The following is a 21,981-nucleotide window of genomic DNA, read 5'->3' on the forward strand; positions in this document are numbered from 1 at the left end:
TGTCCCGGGAGCGCAAGGCCTGCCGGCCCCTGCCCAGGTGTTAGGTCGGTCTTGGGCAATGTGGCTTTCCTGGGGATTGTTGGGGTGTCTCTGTACTGTTGCGAGTTGCACAACCCGGTCAGCCCCATACACCCAAATCAGGGTGCACTGGTTAACCAGGATGGGAAGTTTCCCCGGTGGCCAGGGGTCCCCGACCTGGCTCTCGCCTCTGCTCAGGTGTGCCGGGATGGGCCGGAGCCCAGGCCTGGGCCGGCTGCGGGGTGTGAGCCCCTCGCCCCAAGTGTGTTGGCGCAGCCACGGGCAGCTGGATCGGGAAGACCCTGCGGCCAGGGTGTCCAGTGTTCCTGGACTGGGGCCTGGACTCGTCGGGATGGAGTTGTCAGCCCCGGGTCCCATCATCGCCGCCCTCGGCTCCCGTGGGCGCTTCGTCGGGAGGGGGAGAGGTGCGGAGCGCAGGGGTTTCTGTGTCCCAGGACGTGGTCACAGAGGCGACCTGCCATCTCACTGAGCACACTGCAGCCCCTGCTGGCTGCTGTCGCCGCCCTGCTGATGGCTTCCTGGCGGCGGTGTGAGCTGCTTGGAGCCGGGACCGGCCCCCTCCCCTGAGCCCGGGCCCGGGCAGCCGAGAGAGCCAGGGATCGTGCCAGGTGCCCGTGGCTACGCCTGCCGTCCAAGCTACTCGGGAGGCCGAGACCTGAGGAGCCTGGCTTGAAGCTGTTTGGGGCAGGAAAGTCTGTGAGGTCTTAATGTGGAATTAACCACCCAAAAGTCAGAAGTAGAGCTGTAGCTCGAGTGGCAGAGTGCCAACCTAGGGCAAAAAAGCCACATGTGGGCGTATGCACGTGCACACACACACACACACACACACACACACTCGTACCAGGGAAGAAGGAAGCTCAAGTTCAGTAATGCTCTGGAGAACGGGCGTTTTTACTTCCCTCCACCTTCTCCCCACTGAAGGCTGCCCAGGAAGGCATCAAGGATGCAGGCGGTCGCTGAGCCGCTGGCCGTGCCCTGTCTCTTCCTCTTCCATGAGTTTCTGGAGTGCCAAGGCCCCACGCACCCGCCAGGCCCGGAGGGGAGGAGATGTCTGACCAAACCAGATGTGTGGGGCAGGGGACTGCCTGATTGGACGCCAAGCAGCTACACCCAAGAAGTCAGTTTGTGGCCCTTGAACTCTGCATTGTAAAAGGCTCTCATAAATAGGGAATTGATAGGGGCCCGGGAGATGCAGAAGCGTTCCAAGCCCTCTTGCTCACATGACTTCTCTTTTCGCTGGGCAGGCAAGTGCCGGTGATCTCCCCCCAGGCCAGCAGAGCAAACGAGGTGGCAGCGGACCTGCCGGGTGTCTCCTCCCCTTGTCCTCATGCCCGCACCACTGGGCAAAAGGTTATTTCTAGTTGGTTGTGGTCCAGATGCTTCATGCTTGGACAGCAGGTTGATTTTAAACCACCCCATTGCAAAAAAATCCACCTTTGAATGGCACTGCAGGCAGCCACAGCCACCCAGAATTAGGTCTCGCGCAGCGGGTACGGGTGTCGGCCAGCCATGCCCGCCACCGTGGATGACATCTTGGAGCAAGTGGGAGAGTTTGGCTGGTTCCAGAAGCAGTCCTTCCTCATCCTGTGCCTGGTCTCCGCGGCCTTGGCCCCCATCTACCTGGGCATCGTCTTCCTGGGCTTCACCCCCGAGCACCACTGCCGGAGCCCCGGGGTGGCCGAGCTGAGCGAGCGATGCGGCTGGAGCCGGGCCGAGGAGCTGAACTACACGGTGCCCGGGCTGGGGGCCGCGGGCGAGACCCACCTCCGCCAGTGCATGCAGTACGCGGTGGACTGGAACCAGAGCGCCCTGGGCTGCGTGGACCCGCTGGCCGGCCTGGCCGCCAACCGGAGCCAGCTGCCGCTGCAGCCCTGCCAGCACGGCTGGGTGTACGACGCGCCCGGCTCCTCCATCGTCACCGAGGTAGGAAAGGGCTGCGCCCTGGAGGGCCCCCCGGGGAGGGGGAAGCAGAGCCTGCTGTCCAGTTTCACATCAGGAGGAGGGCAGGGCCTGGCTGCGTGTGCACCTGGCAGGTGGCTGCCGGGCTCCGGGTCGCAGAGGAGCCAGCCGAGGCCCGCAGAGCCCCTGCCGGCCAGTGCCCCAGTTAACCCCAGAAGCCTGGGGTTCCCCCCTCCCCAACTCCTCACGGGCTGCAGATCCTGCTTTGATCTTGACTTCTCTACCCCACCCCCCAACCGGCCCTGCGGAGTCTCTTCCCTCCACTCATGGGGATTGCCTGGGCTTTGGAGACAGACTCTCTAGCTGACCTTGACCTTGCCCCTTACAAGCTGAGTGTCCCCAGCTATGTGATGCAGCATCTCGAGTCTTCATTTCCATGGCAGTGAGCAGGGATCAAGATAACCTGTTATGTTCAGCCAAGGATCGGGAAGTTGCCACGAACTGACCAGCAGTTAGACCTGCAGCCGTGTGTGGTCCACGGGACGGGGCTGGGCTCCTGGGCCCTTGCTTGGAGAACTCACTTGGCCATTGGAGCACTTTGCTGTGGGGATCTTTTAGTAAAATGGATGGCCACTAGTCCTACTTAATGCCAAAGTAGAGGGGACAGGCCCGCGCGCATTCTGAGGCTATGCTAGCCATAACCTGGTGGTTTCCAGCCGACCTGGAACCTGGAGTGCCCGGCTCTACCACGCCTGGTTCTCCCAGCGGCCCACAGCCCCCCTCCCCCAAGACGCGACCCCCCTCCCCCCTTTTTCTTCTTTCTCTGGGGATTTTCACGGCCCCACAGGGCTGTCCCTGGAGGGAAGCCTGTCTGTCTGTGTGTGTCTGAGGGGTGTGTGTGTCTGAGGTGTGTGTGTGTGTGTGTGTGGTACTGGGCTCGCTTACTTTGTGTGCTTTGTGGCATTTCAGTGAAAGCATCGGTTGGCCATCTGGTTTCCTGTTGTTTTGTGTTTGGTTCCTTGAGATGGAATCTTGTTATGTTGCCTAGTCTGGTTTTGAATGTCCGTGTTAAAATGATTCTCACAGCTCAGCCTGTAGATAGGGAGTAGAGCCATCCTACACTGTGCCTGGCAGTATAACACAGATTTTAAAAGGAGATTTATGTTGTATATCTTGAGTTATTTTTTTTTTACTCCTGTCTGAGGTTGGAAGTAGAATTATTTCATTATTTCATGGGCTAGAATTATACTAAGAATTGTTGTTTATCTCAAATTCAAATTTAACTGGGCACCTATTTTTATTTGCCAAGTCTGGCAACCTTGCCTTAGTGCCAAATGGCAGAGTTGGATCTTCACTGAGGTAGAGGAGCAAGTTCTGGCTGGACCGGGTGAATGGGCTGAACCAAGATGGCGGTGGCGTTGGAGGCTTTCCGAGAGGTAGGGAGAAGCTGGACGAGCCCTAGACAAGAGCCTGGCTGAGAAGTGTCGGTCGGTCGTTGCGGTTGTCATGGGAACGGCAGGATGACGTAAGAGGTGCGGACCCTGCACAGGCCAGGGTCAAGAGGACTGACCCAGCTTGGCAGAGGGTTCTGGCTTGGGGAGGCAGGCAAGGAGAGGCCCTGCGTCCTGGGCTGGGGTCATGGAGCCCTTGGGCAGGGAGGGGGCACGGAGAGCAGCAGAGAGGGACGGGAAGGGTTGGACAGGTGGAGGGAGGGAGCGAGGCCTTGGTGGGGGTTCGAGCGTGCCGGAGCTGATAGCGTCGGGGATCATGAGGAGCTAGCTTTAGAGAAAGGAGTTTGTCCTGTGCTGGTTGAGTGTGAAGGACACAGGGTTCATCTGAAGATAGCAAAGGCCACTCACAGGGCCGTCACGGTGGGGCTGGAGTGAATGAATGAATGAATGAATGGAATGGGGATCGGCTCGTGGACTGGTGTAACCTCCCACGCTATTTCTCCCTTCACGGCCTTCAAACTACCTTAGCCCCACTCCTCCCCTCAGCTGGAGATTATGATTAGAAGATTCTCTTGTTATTTCTGCAGACTTAATTGTGAACTTGGTATTATCTTGGGCTTGGGGACTTGGGGGCTTGCTTACGGGAGGATACTGAGTGGCTTTGTTCGACACCCCCGTCTAGCTCCCACCCCAAGGCTTTGGGATGGATGAGGCTCCTGGGCTAGGGATTAATGTTCCCTGCCATTTGCCTCCACCTTCTCTGTGGGCCGCAGCCTCAGCCTGCAGCCCCGCAAGTCCCCAGCCCCGTTAGTCCTGAGCACTGAGCCCCGCACCTGCCCTTCCGTGGGTGAGGAACGCGGCCTCTACCGAGGAAGAGTCTGCGGAGGTCGGGGATTTTAGCCAGGACCCTGGCTAGCTCTAGTGATGAGGCAACATGTCAGACGTGGCCTTGCTTTCTCTACTGCGCCAGTCACACCGCTCTGAGTCCTCGGGCCGGGGGATTGGACCCCAGCGCCAGGGCGAGGCCTGGCTCACGCCCACAGCATTGCAACCAGAGTGGGGAAGAAGACCTGTGTTTTACACGAATGTGCGTCTCGAGTTAGGAAAACCTTCCTCGCGTGTGTCACACAAGCAGCCTCAAGTGTGACCGTGTCGGGTCAGGACACTGAGGCCCAGAGTTGCTCAACGACTTTTCACTCTTGTCTTTTTGGTACACTGGGGCTTGAACTCGGGATCGTGTACACTCCCCCAGCTTGTTCGCCGAGCCTGGGCGCCGTCGCTTGGCTCTCTCGTTCGGGGCTGATGTTGTACTGCTGGAGCCACACTTCCACTTCTGTCAGAGACCTTCTTCCCTGGGCTGGCTTTGAACTGAGTCCAGTGGCTCCTACGCGTCATGCTTAGCGTGAGGCAAAGGGACTCTGCCCGTCCCCCGCGGTGGGGCTGCTCTGGGGAGGTCGAGCCGTGACCTGAAGCAGAGACGCGGGAAGGGAGGGCAGCCTAGCCGCGAGTCCTCCCTCTGTCCGCCCCACTCAGCTCCAAAGCAGGAGGGCCGCAGGCCCCCCCCCCCACCAGGCCCTGGTGTGTGCCCTGTCACCGGCGTCCCGGGCTAGGGTGCGGGGGACGGGGGCTCCTCCCCTGCTTTTTTCCTCAGGCCTGGAACCACATGTGAGCGGGTAGCTGCTCTCCCCTCCCCCCCTCGCCCGTCCACACAGGCCCTGTCCAGCTGCCTGCGCCCTTTCCCTGTCCCCTCCCGTGACTCCCCGTCCCTCCCCAGCATCCCCCCCCCCCAAGGCCCTTCTGCGTGGGCCCTGACTCTGGCCCTTTGCCCTGGTGGCGCCTCCAACCTCTGGTCTGGACAGTTCCCGTCCTGCACTGGAACCGTTGAAAGCAGGCTCTGTGGAGGGGTCTGTCCAGCCGCCCCCCTCGGCCCCCTCTACCGGGGAGGCTTTGGCCCCTGGCCGGCTCCCCGGCGATCCCTTGGCCGTAGCCGCCTCCATGGGTGTTGGGGAGCCGGCTCGGAGGGCTGGGTTCTGGGGTATGGGATCAGCAGGATTGTGGGTCAGGGAGACGGGGTGAGAAGGAACGAGGACCCGGCGTCATGAGCGCGCGGTGCCCTCGGCTGGCGGGAGGACGGGGGGTGTGGGGGGGCCCCCCTCACGTGGCTCTCTCGTTGCCCCCCCTTGCCCACGGCGCGGCCGGCAGTTTAACCTGGTGTGCTCCGACGCCTGGAAGGTGGACCTCTTCCAGTCCGGTGTGAACCTGGGCTTCTTCCTGAGCTCCCTGGTCATCGGCTACATCGCGGACAGGTGAGCCCGCGCCAGGCCTTCAGACCCCGGGGGGGGGGGGCGCGGAGGGCCGGTCGGCGGGCGTCCATCGCGGGGGCGGTGGAGACGAGACGCGGGGCCCCCTGGAGAAAGGGGGGAGCGGGTGCCAGGCTGGGCGGGCGGGGGAGGGGGGACCCGCCACAGGTGTGCCTTGAGCAAGGAGATGGGGACGGGCTAGGAGCGGGCTTGTCACGCCTGTGGGGGGGGGCGGAAGTGGGGGTTCTGTTCTCCTTTAGATCAGCGGGTTCGGTGCGGAAGAAGCAGGTGCCTGTCCGTCCCGTCCCTGACCGCCCCTGCCCGCCCCCGGCCCGCGCCTCCCCGTGTGCAGGTTTGGCCGGAAGCTGTGTCTGTTGGCGACCTCCCTGGTCACCGCCGTGTCCGGGGTGCTGACGGCGGTGGCCCCGGACTACACGTCCATGCTGTTCTTCCGCCTGCTGCAGGGCATGGTCAGCAAGGGCAGCTGGATGGCCGGCTACACGCTGAGTGAGCAGGGTGCGGGGCGCGGGGGGCGGGGGCCCCGGGAAGCGGTGGCCGCCGGTTGCGGGGTGGGGGTGGGGGGCTGCCATCTCTCTTGAGAATCGAGGCCTGTGGCACCCTGCAGTCTGAGCACCGCGGGTCCCCGTGAGCCCCCGGAGGTGTCCGTGAAGACGTTCCAGCTCCGCGTGGAGCTTGGGGAAAGGAGAGGTTTGGGGAGCCGAGGCCGAACCCCGAGGAGTGACTCGGGAGGCCCCGGGTGGCCGACGGGCTGGGGCGCCCAGGCCGGCTGCGTGGTAGTTGACCCTGTGGTGTGGGGGAGGAGGCATGGGGGGGTCCCGGCAGGGAGGAGCTGGGGGGCGGGGAGGGGGCGGGGAGGGCCCTCACTCCCGCCTGTGACCCCCTCTCTGTCGCAGTCACCGAGTTCGTGGGCTCGGGCTACAGGCGGCTGGTGGCGATCCTGTACCAGGTGGCGTTCACGGCGGGGCTGGTGGTGCTGGCCGGCGTGGCCTACGCCATCCCGCACTGGCGCTGGCTGCAGCTGGCCGTGTCCCTGCCCGTCTTCCTCTTCCCGCTCTACTACTGGTAACGTCGCCCCGGCGCCCCGGGACGGGGGCGGCCGCGCTCGGGGGGGCGAGGGCGGTCCGCGGTCGCCCTCGTGGGATTGGGGGCCCCCTCGAGGCGGGTGGGCTGCCCCCGGTGGGGCCGCGGGGCGAGCGCGCCCCATGGCGGTGGCCGTGCCGGCAGGTGCCTGCCCGAGTCCCCGCGCTGGCTGCTGTCGCAGAGGAGGAGCGCGCAGGCCGGGAGGATCATGGAGCACATCGCGCGGAAGAACGGCAAGCCCCTCCCGGCCGATCTGAAGGTGACGTGGCCGGGAAGGGGCCTCTGGGACTCCGGGGCCGGTGGCCGGTGGGAGGGGGTGGGAAGCGGGGCCCCTTCCGGGCTCTCCCACGCACGCCCCCCCCCCCCCCCCGTGCCCTGACGACGCGGCCTCTCCAGATGCTCTCCGTCGACGAGGACGCCTCGGAAAAGCGGAGTCCCTCCTTCATAGACCTGTTCCGCACGCCCAACCTGAGGAAGCACACCTGCATCCTGATGTACCTGTGGTAGGCCCTTCCGACGTGAGCCCGTCCGCTGCGCCCCGGTGCCGAGCTGGGTGCCGGCAGACTCGGGGGCGCCGTGGCTCGGCGTCCCTACAGGAGGAGGGGGGGGAGAGAGCCGCCGAGCCGGGACGGTCTCAGAGCGCTTCCGCACCGGGCGCCCGGCGTCCCGGCTCCTCGGGGGGCTGAGGGCTGAGGATCGCGGTTTGAAGCCAGCCCGGGCGGGAAAGGACGTGAGACTCTTGTCTGCCATCAGCCAGCAAAAAATAGCCAGAAAGGAGCGGTGGCTCAAGGGGTAGAGCACCAGCCTTGAGAGGAAAAGCCGAGGAAGCGCATGAGGCCCTAAGTTCAAGCCCCTGCATGGGTGCGCACACGCACGTGTGGATGTACACACACACACACACACACACACTCACGAGAGGTCAGGAAAGGGGGAAGCACATTCCAGTCAGAAAGCCATGCCTGGAGAGAGGTCCGTGCTCGGGGGTGGAGTGAGGTCAAGTCCCCGGCCTGCCCGAGCCATGCGGTGTCATCAAGCTCCAGCCAGGTTTCAAGTCGGTGTTGGCGGGTGGGGGGAGCTCCAGTGGGCTGTGTCCACCCCCCCCCGCCCCCCGCCCAGCCCAGTGCCCTGTGCCATCCAGGGCGGAGTTTGCCTCCTCCTGTGGAACAACTGTGGGGAGTGTGAGTCCCGCGATTAGCAAAATCTACCGGTGCTTAGCATGACCTTCACCCTCCTCCGCTGCCCTGGGCTGTGCTCTCCCCCTCCTCCCCTCCCCCTCCTCTGCTGCCCTGGGCTGTGCTCTCCCCCTCCCCCTCCTCCCCTCCCCCCTCCTCCCCCTGCCCTGGGCTGTGCCCTTCCCCTCCTCCCCTCCCCCTCCTCCCTGCCCTGGGCTGTGCCCTCCCCCTCCTCCCCTCCCCCTCCTCCCCTGCCCTGGGCTGTGCTCTCCCCCTCCTCCCCTCCCCCCCCTCCTCTCCTGCCCTGGGCTGTGCCCTCCCCCCTCCTCCCCTCCCCCTCCTCCCCTGCCCTGGGCTGTGCCCTTCCCCCTCCTCCCCCTCCCCCCTCCTCCCTGCCCTGGGCTGTGCCCTTCCCCTCCTCCCCTCCCCCTCCTCCCCTGCCCTGGGCTGTGCCCTCCCCCTCCTCCCCTCCCCCTCCTCCCCTGCCCTGAGCTGTGCCCTCCCCCTCCTCCCCTCCCCCCCTCCCCTGCCCTGGGCTGTGCTCTCCCCCTCCTCCCCTCCCCCTCCTCCCCTCCCCCTCCTCCCCTGCCCAGCGTCTGTGCCCTCTCCTGAGGAGGCTCACTGGTTTTCTCAGGCCGACTGGGGGTGGCGGGACGGTGGGGGGCGGTGAGGAGACCCCTCTACAGGGCAGAGAGCAGCCCACACCGGGTGCCGCGAGTTCATCCAAGTTCTCGCTGAACTGAGCGCAGTGACCGGCGCCACCCCAGTGCGGTTGCCAGGAGTTCATCAAAGTTCTCACCCGACGGGAGGGCGGGGGCGGGAGCGGGGTGGACGGGCGCCTGGTGGACCCGCGGTAAACACCTGCTGCAAGCTGGGTCAATAAGTGCTGCTGTTCCACAGAATCCGTCCTCCCCCCCAGCCCGGCCCTGCCCTCCGCCAGCTCTCCATCCGGGGCTGCCCCGGGCCAGGCGCCTTTGCAGCCTGCAAGTCCTTCAGGCCGAGCTCTGTCCTCTGCTCCCTCCCCACTGGCCTCTCCCCTCCCCTCCCCTCCCCTCCCCTTCCTCCCCCCACCCCAGCCTCTGAGAGCCTGGTAGGCATCTTGCGTGCTGGAATAAAGCAGACATTTCTTTCATCTTCTTCCGGTACTGGGATTTGAACTCGGGGTCCTTTGCTTGCTAAGCAAGCATTTTGCCCCTTGAGCGACACCTCCAGCCTCCATTCTCTTGTGTTGGCTGTTTTCCCAGGCGGGGCCTTGCTTTATGCCTGGGCTGGGGTAGGCTTTCCTCTTCCTGCTGTGCGTGCTTGAGGTGCTGGGGATGATGGATGTGTCCCCCGTGTCCGTCCATCCCATGTCCCGCAGAGCCGGGGTGCTGGGGGGGGCCGCCGCACCCGGCCATCGCTGAGACGGAGTCTTGGGAGCTTCTTTTTTTTTTTTTTTTGGCCAGTCCTGGGCCTTGGACTCAGGGCCTGAGCACTGTCCCTGGCTTCTTCCCGCTCAAGGCTAGCACTCTGCCACCTGAGCCACAGCGCCGCTTCTGGCCGTTTTCTGTATATGTGGTGCTGGGGAATTGAACCTAGGGCCTCGTGTATCCGAGGCTGGCACTCTTGCTGCTAGGCTATATCCCCAGCCATTGGGAGCTTCTTAATGATCAGACTCCTCTCCTCGTGCCGTGATCCTTTTCTACCCATTTCCCCAGCAGCTAGGATTTTAATCTTAGGCCGCCGCGGCCAGCAATTGGAGTTGTTTTTGAGATGATCTCGCTTTTTACGTGAACCAGCCAGACGCGCGATGCCCGCTCCTATCCCCGCTTCCTGCCGGAGCTGAGCGGGGAGACGCCCAGGGCTGCTCTCTGTTGGTTGAGATGGAGTCCTGCTAACTGCCCCGCCCCAGGCTGAACTTGAACTGTGATCCCCCCCAACCCCGGTCCCAGCCTCCCACCCAGCTAGGACTGGAGTGTGGCACGCTGTACCCGCGCGAGGCGTCTGCAGTTTGTCTTCAGTGGCTGGGGGGGGGGTGGAGGGGGGGGGTACGTGTGCCTGCTCTTGATGCCCTAGGGCTGTGTGGTGGGTGGGAGGGAGGCGGGGGGGGGGGCGAGTCTGTTTCCCACAGCACGTTCTGACCGGGGCCCGCGTAGCTCGCTCGGGCCGGGCCTCGCGCCCCCCCCTCCCGCCCCCCCCTTCCATCCAGCTGGCCTTGCCCTCGCCTGCCGTCCGCTCCAGGTTCGCGTGCGCCGTGCTCTACCAGGGCCTCATCATGCACATGGGCGCCACGGGCGGGAACCTGCACCTCGACTTCCTTTTCTCGGCGCTGGTCGAGTTCCCCGCGGCCTTCGTCATCCTCCTCACCATCGACCGCGCCGGCCGCATCTACCCCATGGCCATCTCCAACACGGTGGTCGGTGCCGCCTGCCTCCTCATGGTCTTCATCCCCCAAGGTGAGCTGTCCCGGGTTCAAGGTCTGCCCGGGAAGGGAATTGTGGGACGCGTGTGGAAATTCCCTGATAAGCTTCTGGAACGGGAACAAAGGCCGGCCGTGAGTTTCCTGTATTGGAAACGCACCTGCGACGGATACCAGCGTGTGACTAATGACTCAGTAAATGTCCAGCTACCCACACACCCAGGTAGTGGGACCTGAAGGCAGAGAAGAACTCCAGCCCCCAGATTTGCCCCCCAAAGACCTTTCTGATCAGTGCCCCCCTCCAGACAACCTCCTGTGCGTGACCTCTGCCCCCCCCCATAGCCGCGGGGTACGCTTACAGGTGACAGCCACTTCTTTTCTTACTGTGTAGCCTCCCGTCCTAGAAACGGCACACTTCCCGCCCGTCCACTGTTGATGGTCATGTGTTGTTCCCAGTGTCTTCCCATTGCCCTACAGCGGTGATAGCCATACTTCCAAGGGTCTTTTGGGCAGACTTGTGTTGTCGGTTTTCTTGGGGACACGCCTATGAGCCACTTCCCAGGGGCTGCTGGTTATAGGTATAATTTCAGTACACACTGCGTGACAGCTTTCTAAAAAACGGTTGGGACATTTTACACAGCTCCCCGCTCCCTGAGTTACACGAGTATTCTAATTATTCCCCCCAAGAAGTCCATAAAATTCAAGTAGATTCACCTTAAGTGTTTTTTTATTTTTTTGTATGTTCTGGTACTGGGCTTGAACTCATGGCTTCTCTCTCTCACTTGGCTTTTTCACTGGGTACTGGTGCTCTACCGCTCAAGCTATAACTCCACTTCACCTTTTGCTGGTGAATTGCAGATAAGAACCTCTTGGAATTATCTACCTGGGCTGGCTTTGAACCCCAAGCCCCAAATCTCAGCCTCCTGAGCAGCTAGGTTACACTTGTGAGCTGTCATGGCTTGGCTTTTTAAACTGGTTCTAATTTGAAGATGGCGACTGCCTTTCACATTCACTGCCATTGGGATTGTTCCGTTAACACCTAGGCAGAGGTGACTCTGCCCTCTTCATCGCTTGTGTTGTGTGCTGGTTGGTTTAGTGAGTCACGTTGGCAGGATCTAGTACAGGCTCCTGGGGTAAGATCTTGTGAAGTCTGCCTCTTGAGCAGCCAGAGGAACTACAAAGGGGTACTAGGGCCCCACCACGCACATCATCTTGGTGTTTCTCTGTAGAGCCTTGCTGCCAATCAGGAGCAAGGCCCGCCCTCTGTACACCTTGTCTTTGTGTTTCTCTGTAGAGCCTTGCTGCCAATCAGGAGCAAGGCCCGCCCTCTGTACACCTTGTCTTTGTGTTTCTCTGTAGAGCCTTGCTGTCAATCAGGAGCAAGGTCTGCCCTCTGTACACCTTGTCTTTGTGTTTTTCTATAGAGCCTTGCTGTCAATCAGGAGCAAGGCCCGCCCTCTGTACACCTTGTCTTTGAGTTTCTCTGTAGAGCCTTGCTGTCAATCATGAGCAAGGCCCGCCCTCTGTATACCTTGTCTTTGTGTTTCTTGGCAGAGCTGCACTGGTTGAGCATCACAGTGGCTTGCATTGGCAGAATGGGGGTCACCATTGTGCTACAGATGATCTGCCTGGTGAATGCGGAGCTGTACCCCACGTTCATCAGGTGAGAGCACAACAGGAATGAGAAGGGAAATCACCACCTGCCAGACAGGCCAGGGGAGGACTCCTTAGGATGTCCACAGGGGGTTGGTTAGTGTGGTAATTGAGTGCTGCTGTTAGAAGCTCGTCAAATCCTGTAGGAGCCCACAAATGAGTCCTAAAAGGTTAGCCTCTTTATTCTGCTTATTATACTTATCAAAAATCCTCCTGAGTCATTGCTTTGGAGGATATAACAGAAATCACTCCTGTTAAGTCAGAATAATATTTCATTCCATGCACATCCCATATCTGGTTCATCTATTCATCTGGCCATGGGTGCTTGTGTTGGCACTTGAAATGTGCTGTCTGTGAACATGGTATGTACAAGGCCTTTGGAGACCCCTTTTTGCTTCAGTTCTCATGCAGGGTCTTGTGCTTTTTTACCCACGGCTAGCCTCTAACTGCAGTCCTTCAATGTCTGCGTCCTGAGTAGTTGAGATTATAGGCATGAGCCACTGTGTCTGGTATGTTGAACATCTTTGAGCATCTTTAAATGTGCCTGTTGCTCACGGTCTTTATCTTAGAAGACTTGTTAGTCTTAAATAAACATTATTTCAATGTGAAATTAATAGCTTTATCTCAGGTTTGAAAAATTGGTATTCTGTTAACCTGACCTTTGTTGGAATTTGGTTCATTACCTTAAACTCCTTTGTTTTCCGTACATTATTTATTCTCCTTTGGCACTGTACCAGTGCTTCCTAAGAGATTTCCCAGTTTCCCTGATTCATCTACCTGAACAGGTGTCTGAGCACTTCCACAGACACACAGATGACCCAAATCACCTGTTCTTTTTTGTTTACGCTTTTCCTGTCTCTTCCTTCCTTAAAGGCTCCTCTGTAAAGCTTTCCTTTGAGTGAACGCCAGGAGATGAAGGCAAATTCAAGAGGAGACTTGCTAGGCTGATAGTTACGATCTCAGAATTTAAAAGTATGGGACAAGCAATTTCACTGGCGATCAGACCCGGGAGATGATTGGAAATATGAATATAAACTGCCCAAAGTGCTACGCTGGTTATCCCCGTATTGCCCTGCCCGCTAAGCCCTCCCCCCACCCCCGAACGGCCGCGCCACCCTCTTGGCCGCACCGTGGACTGGAGATGCTGGCGTGTGGGGTTCTGGGGGTACGCGCCTGATCTTCCCTGGAGAAAAGCCAGGTCCCGAGGGTGCTGGGCGGAGTGGGGGTGCGGAGCGGGAGGACTGGCAGTAGCACGAATCCCAGGTGTCGAGAAGCATCTGACGTGTGTGTGTGCACATACACACTTGTGTGCACACACACACAGGCATGCAAGCTCACGTATTGTCAACCAACCAAAGTCTCAATGACAAGAAACGAAGCGCTTTTTAAAATAACAATTCACACGGGTGATCGAACTATTCTGACCAGTCTCCTAATCAGCAGGGGCTTCGGTGCAAACTCCACAGCACATGGGGTACGAACCTGGGTGGGCGTTCAAGGCGCTGCCTTGTTTGGACAACCACGATTCTATTCCTGTCCTTCTCTGGGTTGTGAGCCCCTTGGGAAAGCAACCCTCTGCAGTCCCATTTCTCCGCCTCTCTCAAAGCTTTTCTCCAGCTCCCCCAAGCGCCACAGGATGGCAAGTGAGCCCTAGGTGAGGGGCCTCAGCCTCTACTTTTTCTAGCCATCTGTGCTTATCAAAAGTTTGGTTTTTTAACACATTTTAAAAAATACTAAAGAAACCCATGTTGTCTTATTCTTCTTGAAAATCCTACCAGAGCTATAAGGAGATGGAGAAGTGTAGAAGGGCTACCTATAAACCCAGGCTAGGCCCCCAAAGAGCAGGTGTGAGAAGGCTGGCCTAGCGCAGAACTGCACAGCCCACCCCTGACAGCCAATCAGATAAGCAGAGCGGAACCTGGAGGGCGGGGCCTGGCACTCCCAGCTTGACCTTGAACCTGGAGGGCGGGGCCTGGCGCTCCCAGCTTGAACAATAAAGCAGGGTGAGCTCCTTCCTAGGTGTGAAGCTGAGGTAAAGCAGGGGTTGAAGGAATGACAATGGAAGAATACTCCGCAGATGAAAACTGTAACCTCTGTACGCTTCCACAAGAGGCAAATACACGGAAGAATCAGCATTCTCTGTAAAGTAAGAGTTTAAAGCATAGACACAAGTGCGTAGGACAGTAGGGCACAAAACAATAGAAGAAATTGGAACTGGCTCAGGAAAGAAATAAAAATGAAAACTGAATGCATTAGATAAACAAAAACCAACTTGAAAGTAGCACCAAGGAGAATAGACATATAAGGGCAAGGGGTTTGTTGAGCTGTGTTGGGGTGGATTTGAGGTGTCCCCCTCAAAAGAGCTCATACATTAAATCAACTGATGGAAATATGGGGGTTGTAGCCTCTTAGGGACCAATCCATTGGTTGACTCATGATTTTTTTTTTTTTTTTTTGGCCAGTCCTGGGCCTTGGACTCAGGGCCTGAGCACTGTCCCTGGCTTCTTCCCGCTCAAGGCTAGCACTCTGCCACTTGAGCCACAGCGCCGCTTCTGGCCGTTTTCTGTATATGTGGTGCTGGGGAATCGAACCTAGGGCCTCGTGTATCCGAGGCAGGCACTCTTGCCACTAGGCTATATCCCCAGCCTGACTCATGATTTTTTAAATGAGTATTTACTTTTAGTTTTATGGTTGTTACAAAGGTGATGTACAGAGGGGTTACAGTTACATAAGTCAGGTAGTGAGTACATTTCTTTTGAGACAATGTCACCCTTTAGATTCATGATTTGACAGCATTATTGGGAGTTGGTGGGACTGGGACCCGGACCTGGTTGGAGAAAGTGGGCCACACTGGGCGTGGGGGGAGGGAAATGAATACCTTGTTCCTGGTTTCCTCAGTGGGCCTCTGTCTCCAGTTCCACCTGTACCCCCCACCTCTGCCTCCACTTGCCTGCCCATTTGTCTGACTGTCTCCATCTCTCCTTCCTGGCTGCCATGAGGTGAGCAGCTTTGTTCTCTCCTGTCCTCTCTGCCATGAAATTCTGGTTCAAAAAGCAAACAGCCATGAGGACAAGTGACCATCAACAGAAGCCTCTGAAGCCAAGACGGGAACACATCTTTTCTCTCCCAAGTTGCTTCAGTCAGGTCTTTAGTCACTGTGATGATGGGTCCACCATCTCCACTGGCTCCCTCCCTCCCCTGTGGCCCCCCCCTCCCTCTGTGAATCACTGTGATGATGGGTCCACCGTCTCCACTGGCTCCCTCCCTCCCCTGTGGCCCCCCCCCACCATGAATCACTTGTTGGCTGTCAATCAGGGTGATGACTTGGTTTCTCAGAGGCTCTGGTGCAGATCAGGATTGACTGTTGTGAGCCTAGCTCTCAGCAGGCGGGTCCCCTGCAGAAGTTGTGGGTTTGCCGCTCCTCCCCCCCCCCCCCCCCCCCCCGCCCCAAGAACAGTAGACCTCAGTCCTGGGCAAGAATAGGACAGAGCTGAAGTTTAGAGCTGGGCACCTGTGCTAGCTGCTCCCATCGAGCTCCCAGCAATTGGAGAAATGCACACCTAAGGCTGAATAGCCTTCCACGAGGCAGACTGTCTTTCAGACGCATGGACGACGGTAGCTAGCGCCTTTGTCTCAGCAGCCCACGCCCACGCCCACGGGGCTGCTCTGGGCCCCGCGGCGCTCGGAGCCCCACCAGCTCCCACGCATGTTGGCGTGGCAGGGCTCTACGTGGTTCGGCACGGCTCAGGACTGGGCTAACCTTTGCAAGATGGAGCCACAGAGCATAATCTGTTGCCTCTCCCCGTTTCCCCAGGAACCTTGGGGTGATGGTGTGCTCTTCCCTGAGTGACGTGGGTGGCATCTTCACGCCCTTCCTGGTGTTCAGGCTGATGGACGCTTGGGAGGACTCGCCCCTCATTTTGTTTGGTAAGACACTCCTCCTCTCCAGCCTGGGGGTGGGCATGGGAGGGGGGCTGGGCAGTATGGCATGAGCGTGGAGGGCGGAGCCCCCTCCACTCTGGTCTCCCGGCTTCTCTGTCTTGCTCCTCGGGAAACCCCGAGTGTCCTCACTAGGACCTGGCTCGTGACTTCGGTCCTGTGGCTCAGAACCCACAGCTCGTCCTCCGTGACAGAGTCTGACAGGCTTGGGCACTTACACTGTGTGCACAGCCGTGCTGAGCTTCCTTGACGAGCAACCGCGAGGAGCGGCTACGCCACGGGCGGGATGATGGCTGCTGCTCACCAAAACACGGGATGTCCATTCGGGCTGCGCGTGATCGTGAGGTCTGCGCACGCTCCACTCGGTTTTCCCACAATGCCACCCAACTTCCGCCAAGCACGCCTTCCACCAGAGCCCAGTGTTCACTTTACTGCTTTGGCGAAGCACATTCACTTTTCACCTTCATTTCTTGGGTGCTGTTTGGTTTTTTGAGACACTTTTTTTTTTAAATAAGATTAAGGGCAGGATGACACTGGGCAGCTCACACAAGGACGTAAGCACACTGGGTGATAACGCAGAACTAAGCTTCCCACGCCCGCCGCGCCGAGTCATGCGCGAGCGGATTCGACTGGTCAGGTTTTGAAATTTCTCTTTCATTGATCTTTTTAGACTATCTCTGGTCAGAACTGTGTTGCTAGATCCACAAATAAAGCAGACCTACCGTACTCAATTCCTAACTCTTATGCATTGAATTGCTGGGAATGATGCTGAATTCTACTTCTGGATCTTAAAAAAAAAATGGAAGAGCCAAGGCGGGCGTGGTGGGGCACGCCTGTAATCCCAGCACTTGGGAGGCTGAGGCAGGAGCGTGAGCCACACAGTAAGACCCTGTCTAAAAGAGACGCAGAGAAGAGTTTCAAGGAGACAAAGGAGAATCAAAGTTGCGTGTCCGTGTACTAGTGTAAAAGACCAATGGAAGACCAGAGGACGCTGGCAACTTCCCCTGAACCCGAGCATGGGCCTCCACAGCCTGCTTACACACTCGGTAGAAGGTCAGAGAGCTGGGCATTCACAGGCAACTGCCGCGTCAGGCACGCTAGGGTGGGTGAGTGCAAAGGAAGCGAGAGCGGGGAGAGGGAGCAAGGAAGGGAAATGAGAGTAACGAGGCCACTCCCTGCCTGTGTTAGGTTACGGTCACTTGATCACTCATCGAAGTGGTGAAAATTGACTTTCACATCACTCTCACGCATCACTTCCGTGTAACTTGGTGCTTCTCAGGCAGGAGCACGTGGCGGATAACTGTCTTTTAAGGACGCTGTGTCCCCGCCTCCCGTCTGGGCGGAGCCCATGGCGGTGGGGGCGTGGTGTCTGCCGGGGCGGGGGGCCCCTCCACTTGGAGTCCGTTTCCTTGGCAGGTGTGCTGGGCCTGACCGCTGGAGGAATGACGCTGCTGCTTCCCGAGACCAAGGGGGTAGCGCTGCCCGAGAGCGTGGAGGACGCGGAGAACCTCAGGAGGTGAAGCCCTGCCGGGCTGGGGGGGCGGGGAAGGGGGGCGCTTGGTTCCTGCCCCCCGAAAAGGGCCATCATTCCATCCTGCGCTCCCTCTGCTCCTCTTCGTGGTTCTGAGAGCTTTCCAGACATTTGTAGGACTTGGTGTCACCTCCAGAGATGCCACAGACCGGAGCATGACTCAGTGGCCTTTGATGACAGGCAAAGGAGGAGAGCGACAGAGAGGGGGGAGAGGGAGGGAGGGAGAGGACGAGCGCACATCTCCAATTGGCCCGTGCCCAGCTGGTTTTGGTTCTCTTCAGTTGTTGAGGCATTCCTTCACACAACTTGGCAAGTTCTTTCATCAAGATGTTGATTTGATTTTTTTTTTCCTCCTTAAGTTGACATTGAGCATTGTTTTTCTGACTGCTCCAGGAGAGCCAAGGCCAAAGACAAAGAGAACAAGACTTACCTTCAAGTCCGGATGTCCCAACACACCAGCACCTGACAGACAGGTCCCACGGGAGCTGAGTGACCCAGCCAAAGAGCTGAGGGTGTGCTCAGAAACCTTCCCGTTCCTGTCCCTTCCTCCCGCCGGCCCTTCCCCAGTGATAGCCATTCTCAAGAGCGTCTGCGTGCACCTCGTCTTACGTGCTCTTCTTTCTTTGAAATCCTTGGGAACTCTGGCCAGCCTTTTAGCTCTCTCTGTCTGTTCTAGTAAGAACCATTGGTCCTGTTGGTTCTGAACCCTTAAATTCTCAAAATACTGTGAAGATGCAATTGAATTTAAATATTGCTATAAGAAAAAAAAGCCTTCATGACTGTTTTTATTGAATACATTGTTGGTTTAGCGCCCTATGTGTAGAGGTCACTTCAGTGGTCCTGGCTTTGTCAACATGGTGGCTCTTCCTGCGAAACATAGGCCAGTTGTGTGTAAATACACCTGATAGGAGAAACGTGTGCATTGAAAGACCACTTGAGTCTGACCACTTTAGGGAGGAAGTTGCTCCCACCCATGTTCCAGGAATATGTCAGTCTGTGGTCACCCTTGGTTTGGGTTCTTATTGGTGATTCTAGAAGGTGAACTTACGCCGTCCGGGAGCTGTGACCATCAGCCTACCAAAGGAGTTTACTTTGTCAGGAATTACGTGTGTCTTCAGTGTTGTGCAGTGATTTCACTGGAAGACAATATCTTCGTTTCAAAATGTCTTTATCTGTGAGACAGCTGCACAGGCCACAGGCTAGCCCCTCCTCGGAGCTGGCTGTGGGTGTTCCTAGTGCAGACGGGAGGGCTGATGGCATGCAGGTGCTCCTGTGACAAGCACCACTGGTCTGATCAACTAAGGTAAGTGCTACCCTGCTGTGGGGACACAGGACAGGGAAGCCGGTACCCAGGAGCACTTATCGCTTCCCTTCACCATGGACGGGGCCAGCATGCAGCTATGGTGGACTGCTTGCCTGGTATGCACGAGATCCTGGGTTGGATACTAAGCACTGCACTACCAGACACAGAGATAGAGAGCTGGATAGCTAGATAGCTGACGGATAGACATAGTGTGTGTGCACGCGCGTGTGTAAAGGAGAGAGATGGAAAGAGGGAGGGAGGGAGTGGGCACTGGCTTCATTTCACTTCACTCTACATCTGCAGTGAAGTCCTTACCTTTTCTAACACTTTCTGACCATCACGGTGATGCTCTTTACTACTCTGTTGTTTAGAAATATTTGCATTGTCATCTTTGAACAATATTTTCCAAATAAAGAGCCCTCTCTGGAATGGCTTATACTCTGAACTCGGGCAACAACAAATGCTGGAGGGGATGCGGAGTAAGAGGAACCCATCTACACTGCTAGTGGGAATATAAACTAGAACAACCACTCTGGAGAACAGTATGGAGGTTCCTCAAAAAACTTAGCACACACATACCCTATGACCCAGCTATACCACTCCTAGGCCTCTATCCTGAACAACAGGATCCAGGATTCCACAAAGACATCTGCACATCCATGTTTATCACTGCACAATTCACAATAGCCAAAATATGGAAACAGCCCAGATGCCCCTCTACAGATGAATGGATCCAAAAAATGTGGTACCTGTACACAATGGAATACTACATAGCGATTAGATATGATAAAATAATGGCATTCGTAGGAAAATGGACAGGTCTTGAACAAATAATGTTGAGCGAGACAAGCCTAGAACACAGAGAACAAAGGTGCATGGTCTCCCTGATAGGTGGATGTTAGGAATAAAAAACAGAGAGACATGACAAGAAAGCAGGACCCAAGGTACCAATTCACAGGGAGGCCAAAAAGAAAAGGGGGGGATGCCTCGGGAGAAAGGCACCCAAAAGTGAAACACCAACTCTATATGTAGTTAAATCCATATGCACATAATTTAATAACCAGGCTATAAAGAACACCAGAGATAAGGAAGCAAAAGATGTCTTCGTAATCAATCTTAGAGAAACTAAAGGACCTTATATCCTTTCCCCCCACACAAGACGTACACAGGTGCACATCTGAAAGAAGCTGGAAGGAGGACACAGAATGAATGGAAAATACAGTAGAAAGGGCCCAACAGCTGCAACAGGCATGGAGGAGAACAAACTAAGCAACTCAAGGGCAGCAGGGAGGGGGGAAAATTAGAGGAAAAAGAAGGAACAGATTTCACAAAGCAAGAGAAAAGAGGTGCATATGTGTATGTCACATGGGCTGGAAGGAATTGTTCTTCAGTTACTAATCATAGAGGACACAGCAACACATTGTAGACTAGAGGGACAATGGGCATTAAGGATAAGATCTCTATTTTATTTCATATTGTTTTTGAAAAAAGAAAGCAATGGGGGGTTGGGGTGAGGGGTCAGAGGGAGGGAAGGAGGGAGAAAAATGAAGAAGGGGACAACAGGTGGGACAAGAAATGTCTATGGATTCACGACTTTAAGCATGGAACGGTGACCCCCGGGTACATCATCCTGACAATCAATCAATCAGTAGGCCCCTCTCTGATCTTTTTTAACGACCCGTGGCAGAAGCTCCGAGGAAGACTTTAAACCAAGCAGCAGGCTCGTGGCCTCCTGGCTGCTCCGTGGACCTGCGGGGCAGCCAGGCCCGGCCCCTGGGAAGGCCGCTGTTCTCAGGGGTGCAGAGGGCCTGCGTCCGGCCTGGGAGGAGACCAGCTTTGGGAGGGAGCACGAGGGCGTGAAGGCTTCCTGGCGTGCTGGAGGCGGCACTGCCGGCCGGGGCTGCCTGACCACCTCCGTGCAGCTCTGCAGCAAGGAAGACATCTCCCTGAAGGCGACGGATCGATGGTAATGCGCGTGGCCGTCGCGCGTGGGCCTAGGCGCTGCTGTCTGGAGTCCGTGTTGAGAAGCTAAACGCACAGAGATTAGAAGACTGCGGAGGTAGGTGGGCCTAGGATTTAGAGTTTCTGGACGCCGCTGCAGGAGAAATACGGGCTTCGAGATTAATCAAGGAGGAGGGATGGAAGGAACCAAGGTGAGTAGCCTGCGATCTCTTGTCTCTGAGCAGCGTGGCTCAGCATTCCCCCCGCCCCTTTTTCACTAGTGGTGCTGGGGTTCGAGACTGCTGGGCCACGCCTCTAGGCCTGGTTTTTGCTGGTTCCTTTTGAGATAAGTCTTCTTCCTGCTTGGCCATGCACTGGGTCTGTTCGGCTTCCCATTGCAGCTGAGGTGACGGCCCGGCCACGGTGCCCGGCCGTGTGGTAAATGGCGCCACCTGGTCAGCGTGGCCTCCAACCGCAGCCCTCTCCAAGCAGCGGTGCTTACAGGTGTGAGCCAGCTGTGCCCGGCCAACTCCAGGCATGTCTGGCTGTTCATGTGGCATGTGGGGTACCCTCACTGTAAGGGAGGCGAGCCAGCACCCCCTTGTCCTCCTTCCCCTGCCCACTTCATCTGGAGCCAAGGAGTGGCGTCCTCCGACTTCCTTGGAGGACCAGAAGTGCTTGCTACTGAGAAGATGGCGGCATCCGCCTTTCCTCTGGTGGCTTCTCTGCTGACAGCTCGTCCCGGACTGCCGAGGGTGGAGGGGGGGCTGCCGAGGGCGGAGGGGGAGCCGCAGCCCTCCTCCCTGGCGGTGGGCGGACTGGCCCGGGCTGCGATCCGGAACGATCCCGTTAAAACCCGTGTGGGGATCTATTGCCTACGAGCTTGAGGGATGGCAGGATGGGAGCCATAAACCCATAGACACAGAAAGCTAGCCCGTGTGCATCCAGAACGTTCTATGCATCCCTTTCCTAAGCCGTCTCGCGTGTTCCCTCCCCGCAGCACCCCGCCGCTTGGGTGACATCCCAGAGTTGGCAGGAAAGGGTTCGAGGCCCCGCGGGGTCGGGTGGTGCGTGCACCGGCCCTGGATGAAAGCGCTCTGCCTCCCGCGGAGGGAGGCGCGGAAGGAAGACACGCTGTTGTGCCAAGTCGTAAGACCACCCCCAAGAAGACCACCGAGATTCAGACACTCCGAAATGCAAAAGCAAGGCAAGGCTTTATTTAACGAGCTGCCAACTCGGGCCTCGTCCTACCCA

At 57.9% G+C, this 21,981-nt stretch overlaps 1 protein-coding gene across 1 annotated transcript; it reads left to right on the forward strand.

The window, feature by feature from the left end:
- Nucleotides 1–1,497: 1,497 nt before the first annotated feature.
- Nucleotides 1,498–17,990, forward strand: LOC125357466 (solute carrier family 22 member 1-like). Its single transcript, XM_048354397.1, has 11 exons — nucleotides 1,498–1,962; nucleotides 5,592–5,695; nucleotides 6,042–6,196; nucleotides 6,604–6,772; nucleotides 6,935–7,049; nucleotides 7,187–7,293; nucleotides 10,183–10,397; nucleotides 11,915–12,023; nucleotides 15,828–15,940; nucleotides 17,369–17,468; nucleotides 17,877–17,990. The coding sequence occupies exons 1-11, from the start codon at nucleotides 1,549–1,551 to the stop codon at nucleotides 17,947–17,949; spliced, it is 1,674 nt and encodes a 557-aa protein (XP_048210354.1). The 5' UTR covers nucleotides 1,498–1,548; the 3' UTR covers nucleotides 17,950–17,990.
- The last annotated feature ends 3,991 nt before the right edge of the window (nucleotides 17,991–21,981 follow it).

Source organism: Perognathus longimembris, chromosome 9 (assembly GCF_023159225.1).
Source record: "Perognathus longimembris pacificus isolate PPM17 chromosome 9, ASM2315922v1, whole genome shotgun sequence".
Lineage (NCBI taxonomy): Eukaryota > Metazoa > Chordata > Mammalia > Rodentia > Heteromyidae > Perognathus > Perognathus longimembris.

Excerpts from the sequence above, each read along its gene's own strand:
- LOC125357466 (XM_048354397.1), top strand. The coding sequence starts at position 1,549 with ATGCCCGCCACCGTGGATGACATCTTGGAGCAAGTGGGAGAGTTTGGC. Across the intron at positions 7,294-10,182 it reads TGCATCCTGATGTACCTGTG|GTTCGCGTGCGCCGTGCTCT; the intron begins GTAGGCCCTTCC and ends CGTCCGCTCCAG. Across the intron at positions 10,398-11,914 it reads CATGGTCTTCATCCCCCAAG|AGCTGCACTGGTTGAGCATC; the intron begins GTGAGCTGTCCC and ends GTTTCTTGGCAG.